This window comes from Meleagris gallopavo, chromosome 15 (assembly GCF_905368555.1).
Source record: "Meleagris gallopavo chromosome 15, MGAL_WU_HG_1.1, whole genome shotgun sequence".
NCBI lineage: Eukaryota > Metazoa > Chordata > Aves > Galliformes > Phasianidae > Meleagris > Meleagris gallopavo.
The window spans coordinates 1,455,714-1,480,161 of NC_139418.1; the positions used below are offsets into that span (position 1 = coordinate 1,455,714).

Consider the following 24,448-nt stretch of genomic DNA (forward strand, 5'->3'; position numbering starts at 1 on the left):
GTTTTATTTAATGGCACAAAAGGCTGCGGCTCCCCGCTCCTGCTCCCTAACAACCAGCACCAAAAGGCTGTGATGCTGCTTTTGTGAACCAGAGCAGGTGATTCCTCCCCGTGCCCCCAGCAGCAGATGGGGAACCCCCTCCCCATTATGGACTTGTGAAAGGCAGGGGGAAAATAATAATAATAATAATAAAGAAATCTCCCTAGCAAAGCAGGACAAAGGCGGGGGGAGCAGTGCGGGGGATGCTGCGTGCGCAGCACTTCCCCTCTTTGTCTGCAAAAGGAGGTCACGGGGGGGGGAAAGGGAGGATGCAGGGATGCGTCAGAGCCCAAGCAGGAAACCAGATGACTTTTTCTCCCAATCCCCATCCTCTGACCTCACTTCCAGGCTGGGAGCCAACGCGGCTCAACTGCGCACATCTGGTGGCTGAAATCAGCACTGCAATGGGTTTAAAAACTTCAGCGCAGATCGGGGGAACCACACTGAATCCCCCCGGTTTTTCAGTCCAGAAGAGCCCTCGGACACCTGTGAGGTTAGAAAAAGTTGGTGCACCGCCGGCCCTCAGCTGGGGTTCATTCCAGCCCCTCCTGCACGTGGGACTGCCACAAACTCTGCCTGGCACCCCCGTCCCCACACCTGGCACCTACAACCCCCGTGTGAGCGTCAGGGATGTGCACTGTGAGCCCCAGTGCCTCCCAGTAAGTGCCCCACACCTGCACACGCAGCCCAGTGGTGCCCCAGTGCTCCCCAAAGCAGCAGCCTGATGGCACAGCACTGGCAGGAGTGGGTCCCCAACGCTGACCCTTTGTCACCTGTAAAACTGAGAGCTGTTCCCCCCTGGTTCCTGCACAGTGAGCAACCCCACAGTGCTGGCATTCACAGGGGGGGGAGTGGGTGTAACCCCTTCCTAGCAATGAAGCCCCCTGCAGCACAGCTCTGTCTCACCTGCATGTATTTTTCTGTGCATGGCATCCTATGCCAGAAATGCCAGCTCACCTGGCATGCCAGGATGTGGGTCACCATTGGTACCCATGGGTGATGCTGTGATGGGAGAGCAGGGAGCACTGCTTGTCACGGAGCTCAAGGAATGTCAGACCCATGCATACAGGCACCACCAACACCTGTGGTGGACAAAAACATCAGCTGCTGAAACACAAGCTGTACTCAGAACATATCTGGGCTGGCACAAAGAGGTGCTGGGCGATACAACAGGCTGAGAGGTGTGTGTGCTTCTGGCATCCTTGTGACAAGTGACAGCAGCTTCTAGGATCTGTAGCTTTAGTGCTCAGGCCCCAAACCCTCTCCTACAGTAACTCAAAAAGCACAGATACCCCTTCTGCAGAGATGGAACTCTTACATGGTGCAGGAAGAAAGACTCCAGGCAGGTTCTGCCTTCTCTGAGTGCACAGCATTCCCCAGCAGCACCATTCCCAAAGCCTTGATTGAGTACGTGGGCTCTGACAAGAACTAATAACAAAAGAAAAAGTCAGTATGAAACCAGATCTTCAAGTGAATCAACCCACGAGCCAAACTATCTGCATGTCTGTAACGTCATATGGCAACACGCAGAATGCAAGGTGTGCAGCACAGTGTCTGCACCAATGCCAATGTGACGTTGTGTTTTACGTCACCAAATGTCACTTCCGAATAAAACAACTGCTAATGCTGTGCCAGGAGAACTGAGGAAGCAAGAGCAGGGAAAATATTAGGAGATAAGTGACCAGCATGGGAACTCCTGACCTGACGCATGGTGAGTTGTTCCTGCAAGCATAGAAAAGGGATCCTAGGTCAGGGAAGAAAGCAAAGGTGTTCTGCCAGATGAGATTCCAAACTCTCTCTCCTTGGGCCTGGGAGTCAGCACATCCGTTGTGTGTGAGTGCTCCTGGACAAGAGGGGAAGAGAGACATCTCTGCTCCTTTTCAGTGCCACTTATTAGCTGACAGCGGCTGTCAGAGGAGGACCAAAGCGAAAACGTAAGGTTCTCTGACAAAATACAAAGGCCTGGGCTGGAAAAGGGAAGGAATGGAAGTTTTGCTTAAAGCAGACGCTGCAGGGAGAGTGTTCCTGCAGTAAGGCATTGGTGGGCATGGGAAGCAACGCCTCCTGATGCCCTGCATAGCTGAAGGCAAGAGAAGAGCTTGTGTAGGCACCTGAGAGCACCTGGAGGTTCCCAGCTAACCAGGCAGAGACATTTTTGCTGTCTAGCTCCAAGTGCTGGGCAGCATTTTCAGAGAGTCACAAAGCTCCACTCTCAGAACAAACGTGGGTTTGCTATACAAACCAGGCACTCTGTGGCTGTTGGAGTCCCTCCGGTTGCACTGGGACCTTCCATCCCCACGTGCTGGGGGCTGAGCACTGCTGTGGATCAGGCCTTGGGGCAGCTGCCTTCCATGAAAGCTCTGGATCTCTCAGTGTTGCTGCCTCTCTGCATGACGCCTAGCAGAAAGTTAATCACAGAATGGTAGAATATTTCAAGTTGGAAGGATCACTGAGTCCACCCCCTGGCTCCAGCAGTACCACCCAAGCCCTGTGTCTGAGAGTGGTGTCCCAATGCTCCCTGAGTTCCATCCAATCTGCAGAGCCTGTTCCATACCTATTACGTATGGAAGGAACTTGATCCACAACTTTTTAGCTTCTAACCTAATGCAGAAAATGACTGCATGCATCCGAATGCATTACTTGGGAGTGAAGTCCCCAGGCACCGACATAGCAGGGCAGAGGATGTGCTGGGCTGGGGAAAGGCACCAGTATGCCCCAGTAAGCAAACTGCCCCATGGCAACCTGCTGACAGAATGCTGGGAACCCCCTCTGCCAGGCTCTGCAGGTGCTGGCATCACCAGGGTGCCAAAAATCCACATCCAGGGCTGCAAACTTGCTGTGACAGTGTGAATTAGGGCTGCAAACTCCATTCTGCAGAGGGGTGACAGAGCTCCCATTCAAACCAAGAGATCCGTGCGCCACCTGGCGTCCAACAGCAGCCCTGCACTGTGACCTGAATTGCTAAAACACAGATTTTTAAACGAGTTTAAAACTTAAATAATATCACCATTAGGATGAGCTCCACCCTGCCCTGCTGCAGAATGGCAGAGCAGAGCCCTGCGTGCTCCAAAAGCCTGCAGATATGAGAACACAGCAGCACAGACCTGCAGAGAACACCTGGTTTTGTCCTCCCTCCCCTCTGTCCCAGCGCCAGATTTTATAGAACTGAACTACAAAACGTAGAGCAAATTAATTAAAAAAAAAAAAAATCACAAAAAAAACCCACAAAAAAACAAAACAAAGCAAAACCCAAATAAGACATTTAGAAAAAAGGAGGGGAAACTCAATGCAGGTGCTTCCAGGTGGAAGTGATAATAGGGATCCTTCCAACCCAAACAGTTCTGTGATCCCATGACATCCCTGTGTCCTGCTGGGGGTGGAGAGGGGGGGGTGTAGCAGATTGGGGTTGCAGGGTTGCTGTGGCTGGGCAGCACTCATAAAGTGCAGCACAGGGAGAGCATTCACAGCCGTCCTGATAACTGGGCTGGAAACTCATCGGTGACATTTCCAGGTCTGTTTCCAAAGGCGTGACAGTGTATGTAGGCCAGAGTGCTCTAACGTTCTCTAATGTTCTCTGAAAGATGAGGTACGAGCTTCTGGCAGCAGCAGGACTCAAGGTGACACCAACTACTGCTCTGCCCTTACAGTGCAGGTCAGAGGATCATAGAATAACAGAATGTTTGGGTGGGAAGGGATCTTACAATCCCCCAGCCCCATTCCTGCTGTTACTTGGATGCCCCCCACCAGCTCAGGCTGCCCAGAGCCCATCCGTGGCCTTGGGCACCTCCAGGGATGGAGCACCCACAGCTGTGGGCAGCAGTGCCAGGGCCTCCCTGTCCTCTGCGTGATGAGTTCTCCCTTAAAACCTAATCTAAAATCTCCCCTCTTTTCATTTAAAGCCATTCCCCCTTCTCTGATTGCTATCAGATCATGTAGAAAGTCAGGCTCTGGTGCAAGGAGAAGGATCTGGCACAGCGACTCCCTCTGTTTTGGAAGGCACCTACCTCACCCCTTCCCTCCATCTGGGCCCAAATCCTGGTTTGCTGCATTTTGGGGCTGGGGGGTCACAATCCACCTTGTTACTTTGCAGTGCCACCCCCGACCCTCAATCGCTCAGGCTGCAGAGCAGCAGCACTGCATTACCTGCAGCTGACTCGGCCCCATTAAGTTCAGCAGTGCTGGGAAGCTAACAGGGACCTTACCAGGCACAGACAGCAGTGGGAGCTGGTGCTGGCTGAGAGGTTTTGTGCTCCTTCAGCCCCTGGGTGCGTGGCATACACTGAGCACAGCACTCTGAGCTGCCCACGCTGCAGTGTTCAATACAGACCTGGCTATAGCCCAGAGCATAGGGCAGGGGACAGCAGAGGAAAGGAGACAAAGCACAGAGCTCTCAGAAACACAGGCAAGGGTCACTGGTCTGGGAAGATTCAGATCCTCCTCCCTATAGCCCCACAAATTCCAAAAATAACAGAGCCACCTGGAAAAGCCAAAACAAGAAAAGAAAAATGGGGATAGAATGGATAGAACTGGGATAGAATGGAGCCTCCTCCTCACCTTCCCTTTCCAAGGAACATTAAGGAAGGAATAGCTGTGCTCAGCACCTCAGCCCCTATTTACACCCCCTTTGTGCCACGCAGGCACTGGGATGCACCACTGCCACAAACCCTCTGCCCAGGCATTGTGCTCGCAGCCACCCTGCTCTTCCTCGTGCACAAAGGCAGGGAAACAGCAGCAGCCCTATGGAGGCTTGTGGTGGGTGTGGGACATCGCTCTTAGCACAAAGCAGCGCATCCATCCCAACCTGACTCACCTCCTAAGCTCATGCTGTTGCCATGGGATGGGGATCTTGCAGGATTGCAGCCTGCCTTCCTGCAGGCACAGGGGGGAGCTGTGCACTCTGTTGCCTTTTAGCTTCAGCTTTGGGTCCTGCCACGGAGTTCAGCATCACCATGAGCACTGCCTACAGCCAACCCTGACCTGCCTCCAAGCTGCACCAGGATGCAAGTGTGGCTGAGACAGGAGAACCACCTCTCCCCTCGTGGCTGGTGGGACCTCGTGCTCGTGAAGGGACAAAATACCCAGGTGTGTTCATCAGGGGCTGCAGGCTAAGAAGAAGTGGGTCCTGATGGAGCCTCCTCCCTCTGCAGAGAGCAGACTTCTCTACAGACTATTGAATCAGTGCCATGAAAAGCCTCAAGAGGGTGATGGTGATGAGAGCTTGCTCAGGTGGAAGGGTAAGGTACAGAGCAGTGTTTAAGTGTTGGTCTCACCTTTGTCCAGCTTGGTCTGTATGAACCACCTCTGGGGACGATCCCTAAGGATACACTGGAGGTGCAGCTCCCCTCAAAGCAATGCCAGGTGTAGGGGCCATTTCTTCTTGATGTCTTCAAGCTCTTCTTTCAGCCGGTTGATCTGGAGAACAGGCAGAACATGGCTGAGCATCACAGGGTAAGCAAGGACAGGATGGAACCCATCGCCCACAGCTGCCACTTACAGGTGATACAGCTTCAGGCTTACGGAAAACAAATCCATTCAGGGTGACCATGAAGCTGCAGTGACCTGAAGGGCTTTGGGGCAGCGTGCTTGGAAGCAGGAGAGCACTTGGGGAACTGCTGTAGGTGCTTCCCTGGCGCACACTTCTGCAAGTACCAGCTGTGGTTGCCGTCACAGGCAGGATTCTGGGCTGGACATTCAGACAAGAAGGCAATCAGCTCTGAATTCCTTCTTTGGATACACGTAGCTGTGGTGTGATACACTATTCCCAGTAAGACTGAACTGCCCAGGGCTTGACTTACTCAAAGGTTTGGTGTTCCAGGCCTGCTTTAACTTTTGAGAAGCTCTCAAAACGGTGGCTGAGCAGGCGTGTTGGCTGTGGGCTCCTCGTGGTGCCTGGAGCAGAGGGTCAGGACTGCTCCCATCACCAGTGTGGGCAGGACCCCATCCCCTCCCAGTCAGCGTTCTGTCCCTGCTGAACTGCAGCTCTCTGTTTCCTCTCTGGATGCTGAGGAGAATCACAGCAGTTGTAAACACCCTCATCACCAAAAATACTAAAACAAGGATGAAGCACTCAGAGCTCTGAATGGAAAACATTAATAAATGGGGAAAGCTTGGAGCAGAAGTACCAGCTGTATGAAGTGTGCAGTCCTCAGCCCCCTGGGCACCACCACAACCACAAGCACTGCGGTTCCCTCCCAGCTGGGGTGGTCCCATGCCCTGTGCTGGGAGCACGCAGAGCAGCAGCACCCCTCTGCATTCCAAGGCACACAGTGTGTGCATCAAAGGGAGTTTTTTTCCTATGTTCCATAAGCTGCCTGGCTGGGACAGTACAGGACCTGAGTGCCATGCAGTTACGTGACACATTTGGTTAGCCATGGCATTGCCCAAGTTAGTGTGCATTCACTGCTAAGGTCTCTTGCTCTCTGTAGGCACTATGGGAGACATTTGTGGTTGTGTGTGTAATTTCAAACATGTAAAGCACAGCAGAGCACAGCTCGTGAGCTGCTGAGAATTATGTCCTGCGTGGCAGGAGGCAAAATTTGCAGATTCATGAGTTATCTGAATGACAATACCATTACAGGTTCACTGTCACCACGTTGGCTGGAGGCTGACAGCAGGGTACACAGACATCCAACTCCTTGCAGCTTCCTTTATTTTAGTCTGTAAAAATGAGAATTTGAAGAGCTACGTAAGTTTTTTTTTAAACAGAGCACAGGAAACAAACCAAAATAAACAAGGAAGGAAAGGTCCCAGCTCTGTGGAAGCCCAGAAGAAGGGACAGGAGGATGACAACGGGATGGACAGGCTCCACGGGACCGGAGCTGTGTGAGCATCATTCAGCACAGACAGCACTTGTCATATTTCCTTAGTACAGATGGGATTTGGTAGGGCTGGGTTTGGGCTGGAAGAGGTGATTTTGTTGTTCCTGCTCCAAAAACCAGAAACCAGGTGGGGAAAGCTGTGTTCCAGTCCATGCTGGGCTGCAGAGGGCAGGAACAGATCCTATCCAAGGTGGGGGCTGCGGGTCATAAAGGTTCCTAAGGGAGAAGGAAGTAAGAAGCAGGATGCTTTTGTGCACTGTTAGGAATCTTTGTGCTGGTTTGCTTAATTCTCCATGATCTTTGGCTATTTTGATTAATCGATAATTTGAAGTATTCTTTTTGGTGGTTATTTCTAACTTCACATGAGCACATTTCAGTACTCGGGGAATGGCAAGTGTTAACTCACACAAGCAGAGCTCAGCCTCACACACAGTTTCTTTATGAGGCAGAACAGCCACGGGGGTTGCACTGGGGGTGGAAAAAAAGGGAGAGCAATGGAGAGGCTGGGATGCGATGGGGAGCAGGAACGTCGTTGCCTGGGGCAGGACAGGGGTGAGGGTTGGGCAGGAGGAAGGGATTGAACAGCAAGACTCACCTGAGATCCTGGGTATGCAGTGGCAAGCAGGTATCTAGCAAAGAGATGGCAACCTGCAAGCCTGCAGCTTGGAAAGACAAACGATGGCCATCAATTGTGTTGCATCTGCAGTAACCAGCAGCCCACATCAAATCCTGTGAAGATCGTATTTTTGTGCAGAAGTGTTCGACAGGAGTGGAGATGAGGTGACACCCGGCTCCAGAGTCTCAACCAGGCTGCGTGAGCAGGCCAGCATCACCTATGCAAGGACATCCAGTGCCTCTCACTTCCTGGAGCTGGCCTTTGATGAAGTCAAGATGCAGCACCAAACTGGGTGGCAGAAAGGCAGAGGTCCCAGGCAGGCAGCCAGCTCCCAGTGAGCTCCAGCTTCCAGCACTGCCTGCCTCTCAAGGCCTGGCCCAGCAGAGGCCAAAGACCACCTGGCCTCCAGCTGCTATTAGTAGAGCTGTTTGCCAACTCCCTCCCCATGAATGCGAGGACAAACCTTTTGCAGGTCACAGCAGCACCACACTGGTGCCTGGCAGGAAGATTTGTGTGGAGACAGGGAATAAAAGCGAGATGGCAGCAGAATCAGAAATGGAGAGTGATTAACGTGTGCCTGAGGAACACAGGAAGAGCAGCCTCTCATGGAGAGTGCAATGCAAAGAACCTACAATTAAAACAAGGGTTTTACACGCACTCTGCAGCAACCTGGTCAACTCTCCCTGTTCCAGAGGTATAAGCAGGAACAGCCACAAGCCCAGAACCCAGGGCTCCCCTCACTGCGCTCTGGCGCACAGCAGTGTACACTTCAAGGAGGACAGGAGTCAAAAAGACACAAGCATTAAACAGACAAACAGATCAGGTAAGAAAAATACTGCCTCTTCATTTAATGTTTAAAGACATCAGTAAACAAACAGAACAGTATGTACAGTAAGAGGCTGAGCCCCTCCCCTCTCCCCAAACAGCACCCTCCAAACCACAAGAGGACCAGGTGACAGTGCAGGAGAAGGAGCAGCAAAGTCTGGAATCTGGGAAACCTCTGCTGTGTGAGGACAAGACAACAGGACCTGCAGGAAGCAGCCTCACCCATGAACAGTGACACCTCTGGGGCACAGCCAGGAGGGGGTGGTTTTTGCTCCCAGTGAGCAGCCCAAGCCTCTTGCAAACACACCTATGAACTTGGAAAACACAGCTGGAAGCTACGTTAGAGCTGTGAGACACACTGTGTACTGATCTTGGCAACCAAACTGCTGTTTCACAGTGATTTTAACCTTTCAAAGAACTTTAGGAAAAAAAAAAAAAAAAAAAAAAGGGAGTTAGGTCCAACTTGGCAAAGTGTGGCATTACCCATTTGTGAGCACAAAGCTGAGTATAGGGGAGATGAACAAGACTACACTGCATACGTTCTTTCACCCTGCTCCAACCATGCTCCTGACCCCTACCCAGAACTGGCCTTGTCCTGTTGAATGGTTTTCTTTGAGCTGTGGAGCAGCAGATGGGTAGAAAGGATACAAGGAAGAAAGCCTCAGTGCAGGCTTCAAGAGGACAAGCGAGTGGGTACCTGAGCAGAGGGCTGGGGACGGCAGGATGTGGCAGGTGTGCTGCTGATGAGGCAGAGGCTCTAGGCACAGACACTTCAGCTCCCACTTTTCTGGCAGAAACCTGCAAGGGAGCTGAAGAAGCTGACTGAGTGGGGCTCAGAAGGCAGCTGCGTGGCTGCCAGCCAGTCCACGGCACAGGTCTGAGTGCTGCTTGAATTTCCATTTCCCAGATTGGTGACAGGTGGAACCGTGATGCATGGTGGAAAGCAAGGAACATGTTTCACTGCTCTCTGCGTTTCAGGGAGCAGAAGTCTGCAGTGCTGCTGTTTTCTGCTGCCACTGCATGCAGATGAATATGAAGGGAGGGCTCACTGGCTCCCGTGCAGCAAATTAACTGCACCAATGTCCAACACGGGAACTCCCCCCCCCATGGTCCAGAGTCCCAGATCTCCAGAGTCCAGAGTGTCCATCAGATTCCTCAGATCTCAACGTCACTCTCTTTGTCATTATCGTGGTCACCATCATAGAACTCGTTGGCAGCTTCAGGCCTAGGGGGGAAAAGACAATATCAGCAAAGAGAACCCTGACAGATAAATGCCTACAAGGTCAGAAGATGCCCTGTACCCACACACCCCACAGACTGTTTTATGAGGAGACCACATATTTACAGAGAGAGGATCCTGCAGGGACAGAAAGGAAAGCTCATCTCACCAGAACATTAGAGATGTACCTGCTGTAGTTTTCCTCAGAGCCTCTTTCCTCTGGATCAGGTTCATCTGTGCGATCATAGCTCAACAAGTCAGAAGGGACGTCGTGGATCTGCACGCTGGGAGCATGGTTCAACATTTTCAGATTCTCAAATATTGTCTGCCTGATCTGATCCAAGTACTATTCAGAAAAAAAAAAAAAAAAAAACAAACAGAGAGGGATCATCACCAACAGATCTGATGCTTTGCTCAGAGCCACAATGGTCAGCACTGCTGCCTGCATCGCCCGTGTGCTGGCCATGAGAAATGCCTTTGTGCAGAAAGCTATTTAGCAGAGCAGAAGAGATGGGAAAGTTAATTCAATCACCGAGGCTCCAGGACTCAGAGAACAGTAAGACAATCCAGCAGAGTTTGCAAATATTATAGACCCTTTGAGACTTTCTGACGTCTCAGAGAAAAGCCTGTGATTGCTCTATCAGCTTTCTGCCGCCACAATAATTCCTTGCCTGGGCTCCATCTGGTTTTGCAGGACAGGACATCAACCACAGGGTTTTTAGGGCTACACCTGGACACTGCTGTAAGGCATGCAAGGCACTCACCTGCCTGGAGTTCTGATTTTCAATCCTTGTACTGACATCAGGATGAAGAGTGAAATCTGGAGCGAAGTATTCAAAGTACTCTGTGAAGACATGAGCAAGAGTTAAAGCACAAGGGCAAGGGGGTCAGTCAGCAGATGCACAGCTCTGCAGGGAAGCAAAGCTCACCCTCCCACCATGCTAGAGGTAAGCAGACCCTATAAACCACAGTGATGTACAACTCTGCAACTGCAAAAAATTATATGAAACAAGAGAGTCAGCAGAAGTAATGCTCAAGTCACCCAAGTGATCCAAATAAAATGCTGAGCAGGCACATCCTTACTGCATCATAAGCCTACAAAGGGGAGATGGAAGGGGATCAGGACTAAGGTTAGAAAGTGCTGCCTCTTTGGCCCTCGTCATCACAGAATTAAGTGCTAAATCTTCAGTTGATACAACTGCTTTAGCTCAACTAGTAAGGAAAACAAGGGAATCTGAACTTACCACTATATGGGAGCTCTTCACTAATTGCTTCATCTACAAGCAACGATGTTTCGTAAGTCCTGAAGAGAAAAAACAACAACATAACACAGACTAAAATGAGCTCAGTCCAGAGCAAGCTACGGGGTGCTTGTGGGGACAAAGCCCACAGCAAATGCTTCATCAGATATACAACAAGCCCATGAGACTCACCAGCAGCGTGCCACATTGCGGACTGTGTACCCGCCTCCTCCCAGCACCAGCAAGGGGATGTTGAAACTCTTGACGTACTCCACGCACTCCCTAGGAACCCCAAAGAACCAACATCAAAGCTGCTACCTGCAGCACACGTTTCACATGCTTAAAATTTCACTCTGTGTTCATCCACCACCACGGCTGGTGTAACAAACCAGCTGGAGTTCAGGGCTCCTACCCAGAGGCTCTGAGCCACGTGCTGCTCTGTGAACTCCTGCTTTTCTACAAAGTCCCATTCTGAGAGTCTCTGTCACACAGCAGTTTGAAAACAAATAAAGCTGGTGCAGCTGGAAGGCCAAAGACAAAGCTGAAATCTCACAACACAGGACCATCTGCAGTTTTTCTGCTGTGTCCCAGCCCTGCTATACTTACCCATGTCCTCTTATACTGAGGTTAAAGCAGCCCAAACGGTCACAACCCAGAGAATCTGCACCACACTGGGGAAGAGAAAAAGAACAATTGAGTTTTGGCTAGATAGGCACTGATTTCCAGACACACATTGGTATCCCTACCCCTCTGCCAGCTTTATTCAGCAAAGGTGACTTCACCTAGCAGTTCAGATGGGTCACACCAACCCTGACCTCCCAGGAACAGACAGTAAGACATCTGAGAAATGGCCCTTCAAACTACAACCTCTGAGAAGAACGTACATGTGCACAAAGGCTTGTTTCCTTACCTGCAATACGATGCAGGTGGGCTGATAATAATCTACCACCTGGTTAATGACTGGTTGGAAGAGGTGTTTATAACCTTTGGGGAGAAAAACAAAAGTTTGTTTTTCAAAAACAAAAAAAAGTTTGTCATGGCTCTGGAGCAAAGGACCAATGAACATATAGACAAGGGAGAAGGGCAAGGGACGCCTGCTTACTTTGGTCATCGATACCATCTCGTAGAGGCACGTTGAGACAGTAATAACGGCCACTCTCTGCACCAACTTCATACATGTCCCCTGGCAAGGAAAGACGGAAGAGTCACAACAACCCTAAGACTTCACAGGAGCCAGAAGGCCAGATCTGGTCTGTTAACCCAGCTACAATCTGTTTACTGCGAAGAATTACAGTTCTGTTCCTCTCTAGCTGCTTCTCCACGTCCTTTCTTCCATCATTTGCTCCTGTAGTTCTAATCTAATCGTTTTAGACCCCTAAACTCCAGCAGCACTTTTGAAGGACTCTGAAACAAGGCCAAGTTCACCTTGCCAAGGAAGCTACGTACCTGTACCAGGAAAAAAATAGTTTCCATATTTATGAAATGACACAGTCATCACACGGTCTGTCAAGTAGAAAGCTTCCTGCACCCCATCTCCGTGATGGATATCAATATCAATATACAGGACACGTGGGTGGTATCTACCAGAAGCAGGAGAAAAAGCAGCATTATTGTTTGCTATACATTAAACCACACTGTTGCCCCACATATGCCTCAATGCAATGAAAACGACCACTGCAAGCCCACCCACCAGAAGATCTCATCTATCTCGTAACAAATAGCTTCAGATACACTACATTTATACTCAGCTTCAACTTAAGCACCCACCCCACTAAAGCATTTTCTTCTGCTGAGCCTGGAAAGAGATCATAGAACAAAAAGTTTTCACACAGGGCCAGAAATACTTTTGAAACCGCAGAAAAAGAAACTAATTTTAACCACAAGAGTTAGAGAGCTGCACGTTGTGCTCCTCTCCTCCCCCCCTCAGACAACCTGCCAGTTAGTTAATCTTCAAGAACTTCAAGAATTTTTAAACATATCTGGAAATAAATGGTAAGTTAGCCAAGGAATGCTCACTGCCTCCTCGTGCCAGAGCACTGGCAGCACTGTGTGCACGCTGGCTAGTACCAAAGCCACCAGGCTGGGCTGCAGAGGCTGCCTTGCTCCTAACTGCCGTGGAAATCAGGGCAGAGTGCTGTCAGCCCCTCAGGAGGCAACACTGTGAGGATGGTGAGAGGCAGATTAATGACAACAGGGGTGAGGGAAGCACTGAGCATAGTGTGAGTCAGAATGCATGTTCAGTATAGAAAGGAAGAGAAGGATAACTGGATTCTAGAAGGCTTCCTTTGGCACAGCCACTCCAACAGGCATTTCGGGCATGACATTTAGCAGCCTGTTGGTTCACAGAGAGAGAGAGGAGGAAGAATAGGAGATCACTGGAAGTAAACACACTGGTGTAATGGTCAAAGCTGACACGCAGGTGACAGCACTGGTACTGTCAAGCACTGGAGACGTGGCACTGAGCCGCACCCTGCTGTCAGCTCAAGGACTGCATGCTCAGTTGTAGAGAAATCCCACAACTTTCTAAAGGAAATGCTGCATCTGGTCAATCCCCACAGAGCAGAGGATCTGGCATGCATGCCAAAACTCTAGCAGGAGGGACCTGAAAAAAAACAAACCAGGACAACACAAGAAACAGAGAGGAGGAACGTGTGGTTCACACCATCTGTCTGCTGGAGGCACAGCCTTAAGAGTGTCTGCAGTGACCTAATCATGCTGCTTGATGGCACTGAGCCATGCTGATTAGCAGAACAGCACCTCGTCTCAGCCTCCCAGAGACACAAAAAGTCAAAACTGCCCTGGTTATTTATCCTATAGGCAAATGATAGCAAAGAGAAGAAGGGGCTGCATAGACACAGCCTTTGTGTAAAGGGAGGAAAGGATTTTTTCCAAAACATGGAACAAAAGAATAAGGACACAATGTAATCTCCCATGAGGAATAATTGAAACCTCTAGCAAACAGGACTCACGTGAGACAAGAAAAATAGGTGGGCACAGATGCAACAGTAAAGACCTGAGGTCCCAAACTCAAAATAGGGAAGGCTGGTAGAGAGGAAGGAGGTATAAAAAAACTCAGTATGTCCCATAAGTCTGACTTTGCAAGCGAGCAAGCTTGCCATCAGTCATATAACTATCTTCTGGTCAACCAACCAGAATCCTCAAGTCTTTTCTTTTTGGTTTAATCCTGCAACATCTTGCTTATCACTAAATACTGATAGCAGGGCACCTGAGAGTACAAAAAAAAATACACCACTGACTAATCCAAGAAATGTCAGGTATTCCTCTCTTCCTTCTTATGATTTTATTTTTTGTTTTCTGAAGAAAAAAAAATATTTTCTATTCAAAGAAAGCATCCTTTAATCATTTGTGTTACCCAAGTCCTGTTCTTAATCCAGTCAAGCAAATCAAGAAAGATAAGCCATTCAACTCTCCAGCGAGCCATATGCTGCATTTACCTACAAAAGGCTCACGGAAGCAAAAAGGCAGCGAGCCAGGAGACCCTGAAATGGCTATTTCACAGATGGATGAGGAGAAACAGAACTGAACTTCTCCACATCGCCTAGGCAGCAGAATAACAAAGCTGGAGTCAGAAATTCCAATTCTTAAGACTCCTTGTGTGTAAAGAAGAGATCAGGCCAAGCGATTGAGCCCTTCTTGGACTCCAGAAAGGAACAGGCACCAGGCAGATGAGGGAGAGAGATTCAGCACGGAGAGGGAAGTCACACACCAGCCAAGACAGCAGTGCACTTGCCCCACATCCTTACTTGAGCAGCTCCAGGATGCCAATGACTATGTCGTTGACGTAACAAAACCCAGAAGCCTGCCACACAGAGAAAACCAGACAGCATTAGAAGCAGCAGAGAACAACAGATGCAAAAACATAAAGGATGCAGATACACCTCATTACCTCAAACTTCTTGGCATGATGTAGGCCCCCTGCCCAGTTTATTGCAATATCACAGATCTGAAAGGAAAGAGAAGTCAGTTTAACATGACAGTGTGGTTGTAACAACCTTGCATCCATTTTGTCAGAAGGGACTTTGGCCAGCCCAGCTCTGTGGCCCACACACACACCTCTCTGCCTATTGCTTCACCCACAGAAGCCCTTCCAGAGCTCTGTCCTGCTCATTAGCCCAAGCAACAGATTAGCTGTGTGCTTTACATTCCCCTTTAGATTTAGGAAAGACCAGCTCCCCTCCACCCAGCACCAGGCAGAACACCTGGCACATGTAGCTTTTTCCTGTGTTTGCCTTTTATGCTCATCAGACCTTTCCCAGAAGCATTCTCTCTCTGAAAGACTCACACCTCTGAAGCCTTGATACCCTCCCCAGCAGACCTCTTCTTCAGACATACTGAGTGGCCCCATTTAATGCATTTCCATAGCAGAGACCTAGCAGCATTCTGGAGATCTCTCAGCAGGTAAGTTTCTTTGAAGAACACAGGCTTATTGTTCTACAGTGCTGAGAGCACTTCTGGCTTTACCATGTGCAGTATTAGCAAGCTGTGACTCTCTCTGGATTGAACAGCTGAATAATTGGTTCTGAAGGCATATAAGGAGCAGCTGAAGGAACTGGGCCAGTTCAGCTTGGAGAAGAGGATGTTTGGGACAGACCTCATCACTCTATACAGCTACCTGAAAAGAGGATGCAGCAAGGAGATAACAGTCTCTTTTCTCAGGTGACAAACGATAGGATGTGAGGTAACAGCCTCAAGTTGCACTAGGGGAGGTTTAGATTGGTATCAGGAAGAGTTTATCGACAGAAAGGGTGGTCAGGTATGGGAGCAGGCTGCCCAGGGAGGTGGTGGAGTTTCCATCCTTAGAGGTACTGAAAAGACTTGTGGATGTGGTGCTTAGGGATGCAGTTTAGTGGTAGACTTGTGTTGTTAGGTGGATGGTTGGACTCGATAATCTCAGAAGTCTTTTCCATCTTAAATAAGTCTATAGTTTTGTCATTGTAATGACATAGGAATAGTCTTAACCTTCACAGTCTTATAGTGGGAAGAATTTACACTGCCACAAAGCAGAGCCACACTATTATACTAAACACATTCATGTCCTTGAACTGATAGCCACTTGTCTTTTACCAGCACTTCAAAGATAAGCCCATCAGCTCAGTTACCTTGTTGTTCAGCTGCGTTGCTCCCTGCAGGGAGGCCCCAGTGTAACGAGAGCAAAACTCAAAGAGCCCTGGAAACACTGGGCTGAAAAAGAATAAAAAAAAGTCACGATTCAAACAAAGAACATCTTCTCATTCCTCTACACTTCTCCTGAGCAAAGCCAGGAAAGCTAGTCCTGAAAGCTCTCCTCTGCCCACATCACACAACAGCATCTGCCCCACAGCCCTGCTGATGTGCGTCCAGAGCTGGGATACGACTCAGGGGAAGGAGGACAGGTCTGCCCCATGCCATCTCCCTGCATCAGCACTGGGAAGATCCTGCCCACTCCACTGCCCAGCACACAGCACAGGATGCAATATGGTAAAACTGGATGTGAATGCAGCTCTTAGGGCAGAGCTGAGGCAGGATCAAACCCACCGTGCAGAGCCAATACAGGCACCAGGATCTCTAGGAGAGTATAGAAACAGAGGATGTGGTGTGATGCTTGTGAGTTAGTGGCACACGGACATCCCAAATGTCACCCGTGGACAAATAATAGCTTACAGACTTTCATTTTCCTCCTGTATTCTGATAAGTGGTTTCTGATCAGAGTAGTGTTACAGAACAGCCTTCTGATTTCCAGCCTAAATATTAAAAACCTGGCCATTATCCCAATACCTTATTGGGATAACAGTGTTCTCTATCTAATGTAACTCCTCTCGTGCCAGTACTTAGATTTCCCTTCCAAAGAATACAGAGGAACAATCTTATTCTCTGACAGCCATTACTTTCCTCAGACAAGGCATACTGTGTACTTCCCCAGTTGCACAGAGCCCTTCCACACGCTCCTGTCAAGGTTTGTCTCTCCTAAAAGTGAAAGACTGAAATTGAATATTTGTAACAAGCTTTCACGTGAAGACAGAAGCATTAAACTCTCCTCAGTTCTACCTGAAAAATCAGGCTCTCAGAGCTACTTGCACTTACCATGCACGTATTAAGGTAGCCAAAATGAGAGGCAACTATTTAGAAAGAAAATAAAATAGTATTTTCAAGAACTGGAGGTTCTGCAAGAACAAGTGGAGGTACAGTCTCTAATGCAATGAGCTTATGATGTAAAGACAGATCTAAAAAGGAGGATGACAAGATCTGAAGAGAAGGGGAAGGAACTGAGGCGGTTCCAATAATCTGCTATGCTCAGGAGGGGCACAACCTCATTCTGCTTAAAAAAATAACAAGTACACACTACAATAGTTCTCCAGACACAAGCAGTGCAGGATCAGAGCAGCCTTTCTGCCTCCAGGTTCACAGGAGGCGCAGAGCACTCACCAGTCATCACCCACGTTGAAGGCATTGAGGCTTTTGGTGAAGCCCTGCATGTTGTTGGGACTCACTCTCTGTAGGAAGTCTATGTAGTCCTCAGAGTGGAATCTGCACATGTCGTGCTGCGATGCCTGGTATGGCTTGAAAACCTTCAAGAGAAAGACAAGATTACATCCTGTCCAAAGCTGCGTTTGCTTTGACTGTAAGAAATCTCAGGCTGACAAATGACCTGCACAAAATGTATCTAAAAGAGTTCCAGTACACTGGCTTCCTGATGATCACATCCACTGACACGCAACAAGTTGCTCCACAAAGCCTGTTTCTCAACTGATTTCTATCTTTTAGCCATAAGTGCATCTCCTGCCCTTTGTAATAACTGCAGCTTCTCCCATATGCTCTCTGATCCCTTCCTTCCATCACTATCACCCCACCCCCTTGGTTGGACGAACAGCAAGCCAGCAAAAAGTAACAGCTGAACCCAAACTTCAGCTCTGTCCTCAGCGGTCAGAGCACCTTGATGTAGTGGAGGTTTCCATCCCTCCATCAGAGCTGTTTACAGGGCTGGTAAGTTCAGAAGTTAATTTGGAGAAGGCTCTTAGGCAGATGGAACATTTGCACGAGCTTTGTTTCCTTTGGAAAGTCAGCTAAAAACAGTCATGGAGCTGGATGGATTTGAGCTAAAGTTCTCATGACAACACACATTTGCCAGTTTGGCACTTGACACGCATACCTCAATAAACAGGAAGTTAAAAGTCAACTCCACATACCCGAAAAGGGGAAATTAAAGTTACACTGAAACCAGTAAGAGAGAATCTTTCGTGTTTCAGAACTTGTCTTAATTAAAGCTCACGCTTTATGAAAAAGTTGGAAGATTAAAAAAAAGAAACAACATAGAAAGCATGAGCTCATCTCCAGAGGGAGAACGTGCTGAGGCAGCTCCCAGCATGCCTTCCCCGGGCCAGGAAGGACCTCTGATATGTTTCAGAGGTAAAACACAACTTAACAAACGTGCTATCTCCTTTACTCTGCAACTGTACTGCTCAGCATGTAGCACGGTGCTTTCCCTGTGAATGTGTGGGGCTCTGCTCACCAGAGGCTGCTGCTTGGGATAGCTGGAGCCAGGAGAGTGGGACTGGCAGGCAGGGGTGAAAGTGAGGCTGGATCCAACAAGGACTATCAGGAATCCTGATGACTGATTAACTCAAGACCACAGTGTCACAGAAAAGAAGTGACACTTATAGGACGTTAAGAGGTGCTCTTGGATAAAGAAATAGAGGGACTTGGGACTCGGAGCAGAAAGGAGGGATGAAAAACAACAAAAACACCAAAACCTAAAGCTTCCAGACCTACTCACTGCTGGTAAAAGGGGAAAGCTGACTCCTTCCCCCTCCGCTTGCCCTTCACTGGCTGCAGCCACAACCCCAGGCACCTCCCTGAGCACGTCTGGCACTCAGCCCCTTGCTCAGCCAGCTCAGCATAAAACTCTTCTGCTTTTGCTGAGTGACCGAGTTCCATCGGTTCCCACGGGATCCAGCAGCTTCCAGATGCAGCACAGGAAAGGCAGCAGGAACACGCAGCAGAAAAGCAGAGAACACAAGCGAGACAATTCTCTCTCCTTCTGCAATGCTGAGCCTTAAAGATTTGTCCACCACAGCCACAAATAAGCTGGAAAAGATGTCACAAAGTAAACCTGACTTCAGCTACCTTGACAAAATAGCAGCCTCTTGTTTGGAGGTGGTGAGGAAGGCAGATGATGATGTAACCATAGCATAAAGTTAACAGGGTCTTTTATGGTCACAGTTGGCCAATAATCCCCTGCTTTTATGTGATCGGAGCTCTGCCAATCAGGATGAAGCTCCCTCTGCAGTTTCAGCTTCTTGAGAAAAGTGTAACCCTCCCCCTCCTCAAAAAAAAAATAAAAATAATAATAACCACCAGTTTCAGGGCTAAAAACAGTGAAATGCTCAGCCCTGCCTACTGCCTCACACAGACACGGATTTAACGTTTAGATGTGTCTGGTCAGAATGTGCTTTTTGCTCTTTCTGTAGGAAAATTCCAACTCATAGAAGTCCATACACTTGCAGTCAAAATCTGAAAGCCAAACTCTGCAAAGATTCGGTGTTCTCTGAGCATACTCCAGCCAGAGCTTCCCCAGGAGCACAGCAGGAACGGGGCAACTTCTTCCTGCTGTCTCACTGGTTTCAACTGCCTGTATCCAGGCAAGACAGGAGAAAGTAATATGATGAAAAGGTGCAGATGCTCCTGAGCAGAGAAGAAAAAGGCAAAGCAGGCAGAGAAGAAAAGCCTCATAGGCTGGAAGGAGAAAAAAGAGCAGGCTCTGTTGGGGCAGGAGATGGGGACAAGAAAATGAAAGGAAGGGGAAAGCATGCATGGCAGGGTGGGTGGCAAAGACCAGGAGCTCCACTGGGAAGAGAGAGCTAATAGCAAAGGGGTCAGAACATCCCTACAGCCTGCATTCCATCACCATGCCAAGCAGGGATTGGCTTCCCAGTGACTGGGCAAAGTAGCCAGCACACACCAGCATGAGGACGGACCCTGCAGAGGGCTCAACTCTCAGCATCTGCTGATTACTACACCTGCAAAAACTCCTACAATGGCAGCTGAAAAATCTAAAGGATGCGATGTTACTAAACACCAAACTGCAGGAGCAACACTGAATGCACAAGGGAGCTTTTTAATATTTAAGCATTCTAAATTAATTTCAGATATTGCATCAAGGAGCAGTTTCACTGGTCCATTTTAGCATCTCCTTTTAAAAATTGATGCTGTGTGTTCATTTTGGGACAGCTCGTTTTCTATTTCCTCCCACTCAATCCCCAGGTCTCTCACCACAGAGTGCTCTGGCAGTGGAACAGCTTGAACTTGAGCCCACACCAAATGCCAGGCACTCAGAGCACTAAGAGAGAACATCAAAATGGTGTGGCATGTTTAAAGCAGCTGAGATCCATTTTTCCTGCTTGCGTTAATTTGTCTGCTCACATTTTTCTACCATGCCTGCAAGAATATTGCACCTTGTCTTGCCTTCTCAAATACTGCAAACACCATGCCAGAGCACGATGTGCCAGAATCAACATTACTGCTCTCCCGTGCTCACAATAACACAACTCTGATTTTAGTATCACCTGACTCCTGAGTCTTTAGGAGTCCTTTGAGGACAGGCTTTCTCTGCTATCACAATCAAACACCTAGTCAGATCCTTGAAAATGCAGTAAAGTAAAGGTGATAGCTTTAATGCTGGGGAAGAGGAAGACTGGGGAGCTGTCAGCAGTGTGGAGGTGCCTGGCCTAGCTGGAGTGACTGCTGTTTGCACAAAGCTGTCAGAGGAATGTGCACTTGCATCAGCATAACCTCCTGGTCACTGAGTTCAGACACCAGTTACAGGGAAGTTGCTCGTTTGGAGTTTCACAGGGAGAATGGCCTGATTGCAAAGTGGCAAAGGAATAAAGATGAGAAATGTGAGCACACAGAGGAGGAGACAGCAGCAGCAACCCTGCACCTTCAAGCAACGGTTTACACCTTCTGTGCTACGTGTGATGATGCCTGTGACAGAAGTGCTCTTCAGTCCTTTTAAAAAGGAACACCCATGAGAGGAAACCCTGTACGTACATGGATACAAGCAAGCACACATGCATTCAGATGCAAACATACACACAGGTATGCACAACCAGAAAGGTGTGGAGCTGCAGCAGCCTCCTGGGGAGCAGTTTGTCCCCAGGGCACATGAAGCAGATGACAGGCTCTGGGGACAACAAGGAGCAGCCAGACCTGGGTTGTGAATCAGACACTGTGACCTGGAACTGCGCCACCTGGCACAGGAATCTAATCTCTCAGCAGCCAAAACAGTTCAGATACGATCCCTCAGAACTGAGGTGCCAAGAAGCTAGCCAAGAACAAAGGAAGCAGCCCCAATGCATTCAGGAGCTCAGACCAAGCATTCTGCAGGTTGAAATGTGCAGCCATCTCAGCAGCATCAAGCAGGCACATGCTTCTCAGCACCCCTGCCTTGCTCTCGTACTGTGAGACATCACACCCTGTACTGCAGAGCTTTCTTTGCTCTGTTTTAGAGGAAAAGACAGCAAAGTGAACAGGGATTCACAGGAAAGGGGCTGAGCTCAGTGTCCCTTATGCCAAGTGAAACAACGTATTTCACCACATCGGTACCACACATTTATGGTTAGATTCCATTCCTCTCATACTTGAAACATAAGAAAACGTCAGCTTCCTTTTTGATCATCACTAAATGATGACTGTGTTTTAACAGGATTACACAGCTCAGCATTCAGGAAAAAAAAACCAACCATCTTCCCAATAGTAACACCAGTAACATGTTGGACTACGTTGAGTGAATTGGTTGGGGAGCAAGGACATCAAAGACAGGTATGAAATATGAGATAGGATGAATGAACTCCATTCAGGCACTGAGATGGCCCCGTCGGCCTCCAGACGGCTTCTTTTTATCAGTGTATGATAACACACAGCCCACACTGATTGCTGGGTTCTGCCAAAGGCAGCTCCAGGCACAGAGGTTTCACACCCACTGTCACTCCTCCAGTGCCAGCTCAGCTCAGTACTAACAGCCAGCAGCACTGCCATGCCCTCAGAGCTCAGGCAGGCGCTGGGGGCTCAGAAGACCCTCAGGATGCTACAGTCCACTTATAGCCACATCCGTGAGCAGAGTGCTACCTGCTGGGTCCAGTATGGAGCCGAAGGCCACGAGAAAGGCCAAATGAACTTTTTTACAGAGAACTCAGCAACGCAGCCCAAACCTCTGCACTGACAGCTGGGAACCGGGCTCAGCAGCTCAGCTCCGCGTGCGGAGGCCCCACAGCCCACCCGCCTTCCCCCATCCCCCCGGGGAGCGATGCTCACGATCATCTTCTTGTAGAGGCCGTAGTGCAGCACCAGGCTGTGGGTGAGCGCCAGACGGTGCGGCTTCATGGGGTGCCCGGCTCCTGGAAGGAAGGATGGAAACCACACGGAGCAGGATTAGGCCCGAGTGCTGCACAGGCCGTTCTCGCTGGCCGGTACCGCTCTGCAGCCCCGACCCCGAGCCGGGAGCGGGGCCAAAGCAGCCCGATCCCCACCCGGCCCGACCCCAGCCCCGCACCGTAGTGGAAATTGCCGACGTCCGGATCGTAGAAATAGGCCACGGTCTTCGCCATGGCGAACAGGCCGCCACCGCCGCCCCGCGCCCCTTCTACGTCATCACTTCGCGACCGCGCCGCTCGTCGGCGCTTGGTTGCGCGTTAGATCTCGCGAGAAGTGACCGCAAGGGGGCGGGGTTTGACCGGGATGGGGGCGGGGTTTGACCGGGATGGGGGCGGGGCTTGAGCGGATGGAGGCGGGGCGTTGCGAAAGCACCGCCCACTTCGCAGACAGCGCGCCCGCAGCTGCGCTCACGTTAACCGTGGCGATATTTGGAGTAGAGCTGCCAGCAGTGTCACAAGGGAGCCCGAAGCCTCCAGGCTTCTGAATGGACCAAGCAAGGATGAAGGATGCAGCCCCACGGGGATGCAGATCTGCTGGAATGGAGTTGTGTATGGATGGAGCCCGCTGGGGTGCACATCCACAGCGATGTAGCTGTGTGGGGTTGGAGACACGGGGTTGGGGCTCCATGGGGATGTAGTTCTATGGGCATGAGAACACAGGGATGTATCCCCATGGGGGTGAGGACACAGGGATGTATCCCCATAGGGACATGGGTTTGGGGCTCCGTGGGGATGCAGATCCAGGGGGATGCTGGGGCCAGAGCCACCACGCCATACCCCAGTACTGCCCCATAAGTGTTGATGGAAGGAAAGAAGGATGGGTGGAGGAACTCTATGGGATAAGATACTGCTGTGTGGTGCCTGGCAGGAGCAGAGCCCGCTCCTTGCCTGCTCCTTTCTAGCTTCCAGCTCCTCCCATGCAGGGTTCCCCTGGGAAAGGGGATGGCGTGATCAGGACTGGTTGCACCCCCTGTTTGGACTGCTATGCAGAAATGCATTGGGTGGGCGGAAGCACCAGGGAGCAGAAAAGGATTTATTGTGAAGGACAGCGTGGGCATGAGAACAGATAGGAATCAGCCTCACCCTACGTCTCAGGAGAACCCAAGACCTGCAGTGTGCCCTTAGAAGAAACAAGGTGCAAAACACTTTTAATGTCCCAATCTGTGCAATGCTATACGCTGTTGCAGTGTGTTGGGCTGAGATCAGATGCCCTCTCATGCAGCCTTCCTGGCCTCGTGCCCATTGTCTCCCCTTGCCATGGCTGGTGTGCCCCCATTTCACCCTGGGACAGCAGACAGAAGGGTGGCACTGATGAGTTGATGACCTCCTCAACTCATAGGATGCAGGAGGGTCTGTGGCTCTTTGCAGCCACTGCCAGGGCTCTGATGGCCACTTCTGGATGGGGAAGAGAGCTCTGGTGGTGGCACAGCTGAGGGCTATGGGTCACCTGCATGCACCTGTCCTCAAGGGCTCAGCTGCACGAGGAGTCTCAGTGGTGGTGGTGGAACGGGACTGGCGTCACCAGGGCCCACAAGTGTTGGGTGGCTTTTGGGTGCAGGATCCAGAGGTGTCATTTGCAGCAGAAAAGACTGGGGTGAAACCTCCCAGACTGAGGACAGAGAGGGAGGATGTGGCACTGGAATGTTGAACAGCTCAGACATTTTGGGGAAGAAAGGAGAGCCGTTTGTGCTAACGTGGGCTGCTGGATCCACAGGGGCTCCTTTGCAATGCTTCTACCATTGCAGGCAAACGCACCTCACTCTGTGCTCAGGCACTTTCCAGCCGGCTCTTCTTCACCGCTCCAAAAACTGCCCAGGAAGGGGGGTGCTGGGGCAGGGAGCAGCGTGCCAGCACCCGCTGCTGCCGCTTGCCCCGCGCTGCAGCTGCCAGCAGCATTTCCCTGAGCCTGCCTGCAGCCATCCCCCACCGCGGGCGTTCCGGAGATCTCAGGCTGAGGACGAGCAGGTTGGCAGCGGCCGCCTCGGCAGACAGAAGCCGCCGGGCTCCTTCCCGAGGAAGCCGGGACAGCGGAGGATGCTCGCGGCGGTCCAGAGCCGCGGGGATGCGGGGCTGCTAGGAGGCAGGTGAAGGTGACGGGGACAGCGCTGCGGAGCACCGCAGGCCCAGGTACCGCCGCAGCCACGCACCGCACCGCGGATGGGGATGGGAAGGCGGGCGGCGGAGGAGCGAAGTGGCTCCGGGGGTTGCGGGGAGGATGCGGGAGCTGGCGGTCGCTCGGTCCTCCGCCCGCCGTGAGTCACGAA

The 24,448-nt window shown here is 50.3% G+C and overlaps 1 protein-coding gene across 1 annotated transcript; it reads right to left on the reverse strand.

Annotated features, from left to right (window-relative positions):
- Window positions 1-8,292: 8,292 nt before the first annotated feature.
- Window positions 8,293-22,466, reverse strand: HDAC3 (histone deacetylase 3). Its single transcript, XM_003209968.5, has 15 exons — window positions 22,304-22,466; window positions 22,066-22,148; window positions 17,182-17,324; window positions 15,879-15,960; window positions 14,666-14,722; window positions 14,523-14,578; window positions 12,205-12,338; window positions 11,861-11,941; window positions 11,669-11,742; window positions 11,365-11,429; window positions 10,951-11,040; window positions 10,762-10,820; window positions 10,282-10,361; window positions 9,706-9,863; window positions 8,293-9,523 (listed from the first exon to the last, which is right to left on the reverse strand). Exons 1-15 carry the CDS (start codon window positions 22,356-22,358, stop codon window positions 9,454-9,456), a joined length of 1,287 nt encoding a protein of 428 aa, XP_003210016.1. The 5' UTR covers window positions 22,359-22,466; the 3' UTR covers window positions 8,293-9,453.
- Between the last annotated feature and the right edge of the window lie 1,982 nt (window positions 22,467-24,448).

What these genes read in the sequence shown, in the direction of transcription:
- HDAC3 (XM_003209968.5), bottom strand. Translation starts at nt 22,358, where the DNA reads ATGGCGAAGACCGTGGCCTATTTCTACGATCCGGACGTCGGCAATTTC. An exon ending in AGATGGTATCGATGACCAAA is followed by an intron (nt 11,743 to 11,860) that starts GTAAGCAGGCGT and finishes TTCTCCCCAAAG; the next exon opens with GTTATAAACACCTCTTCCAA. An exon ending in CGCAATGTGGCACGCTGCTG is followed by an intron (nt 10,821 to 10,950) that starts GTGAGTCTCATG and finishes TTTTCTCTTCAG; the next exon opens with GACTTACGAAACATCGTTGC.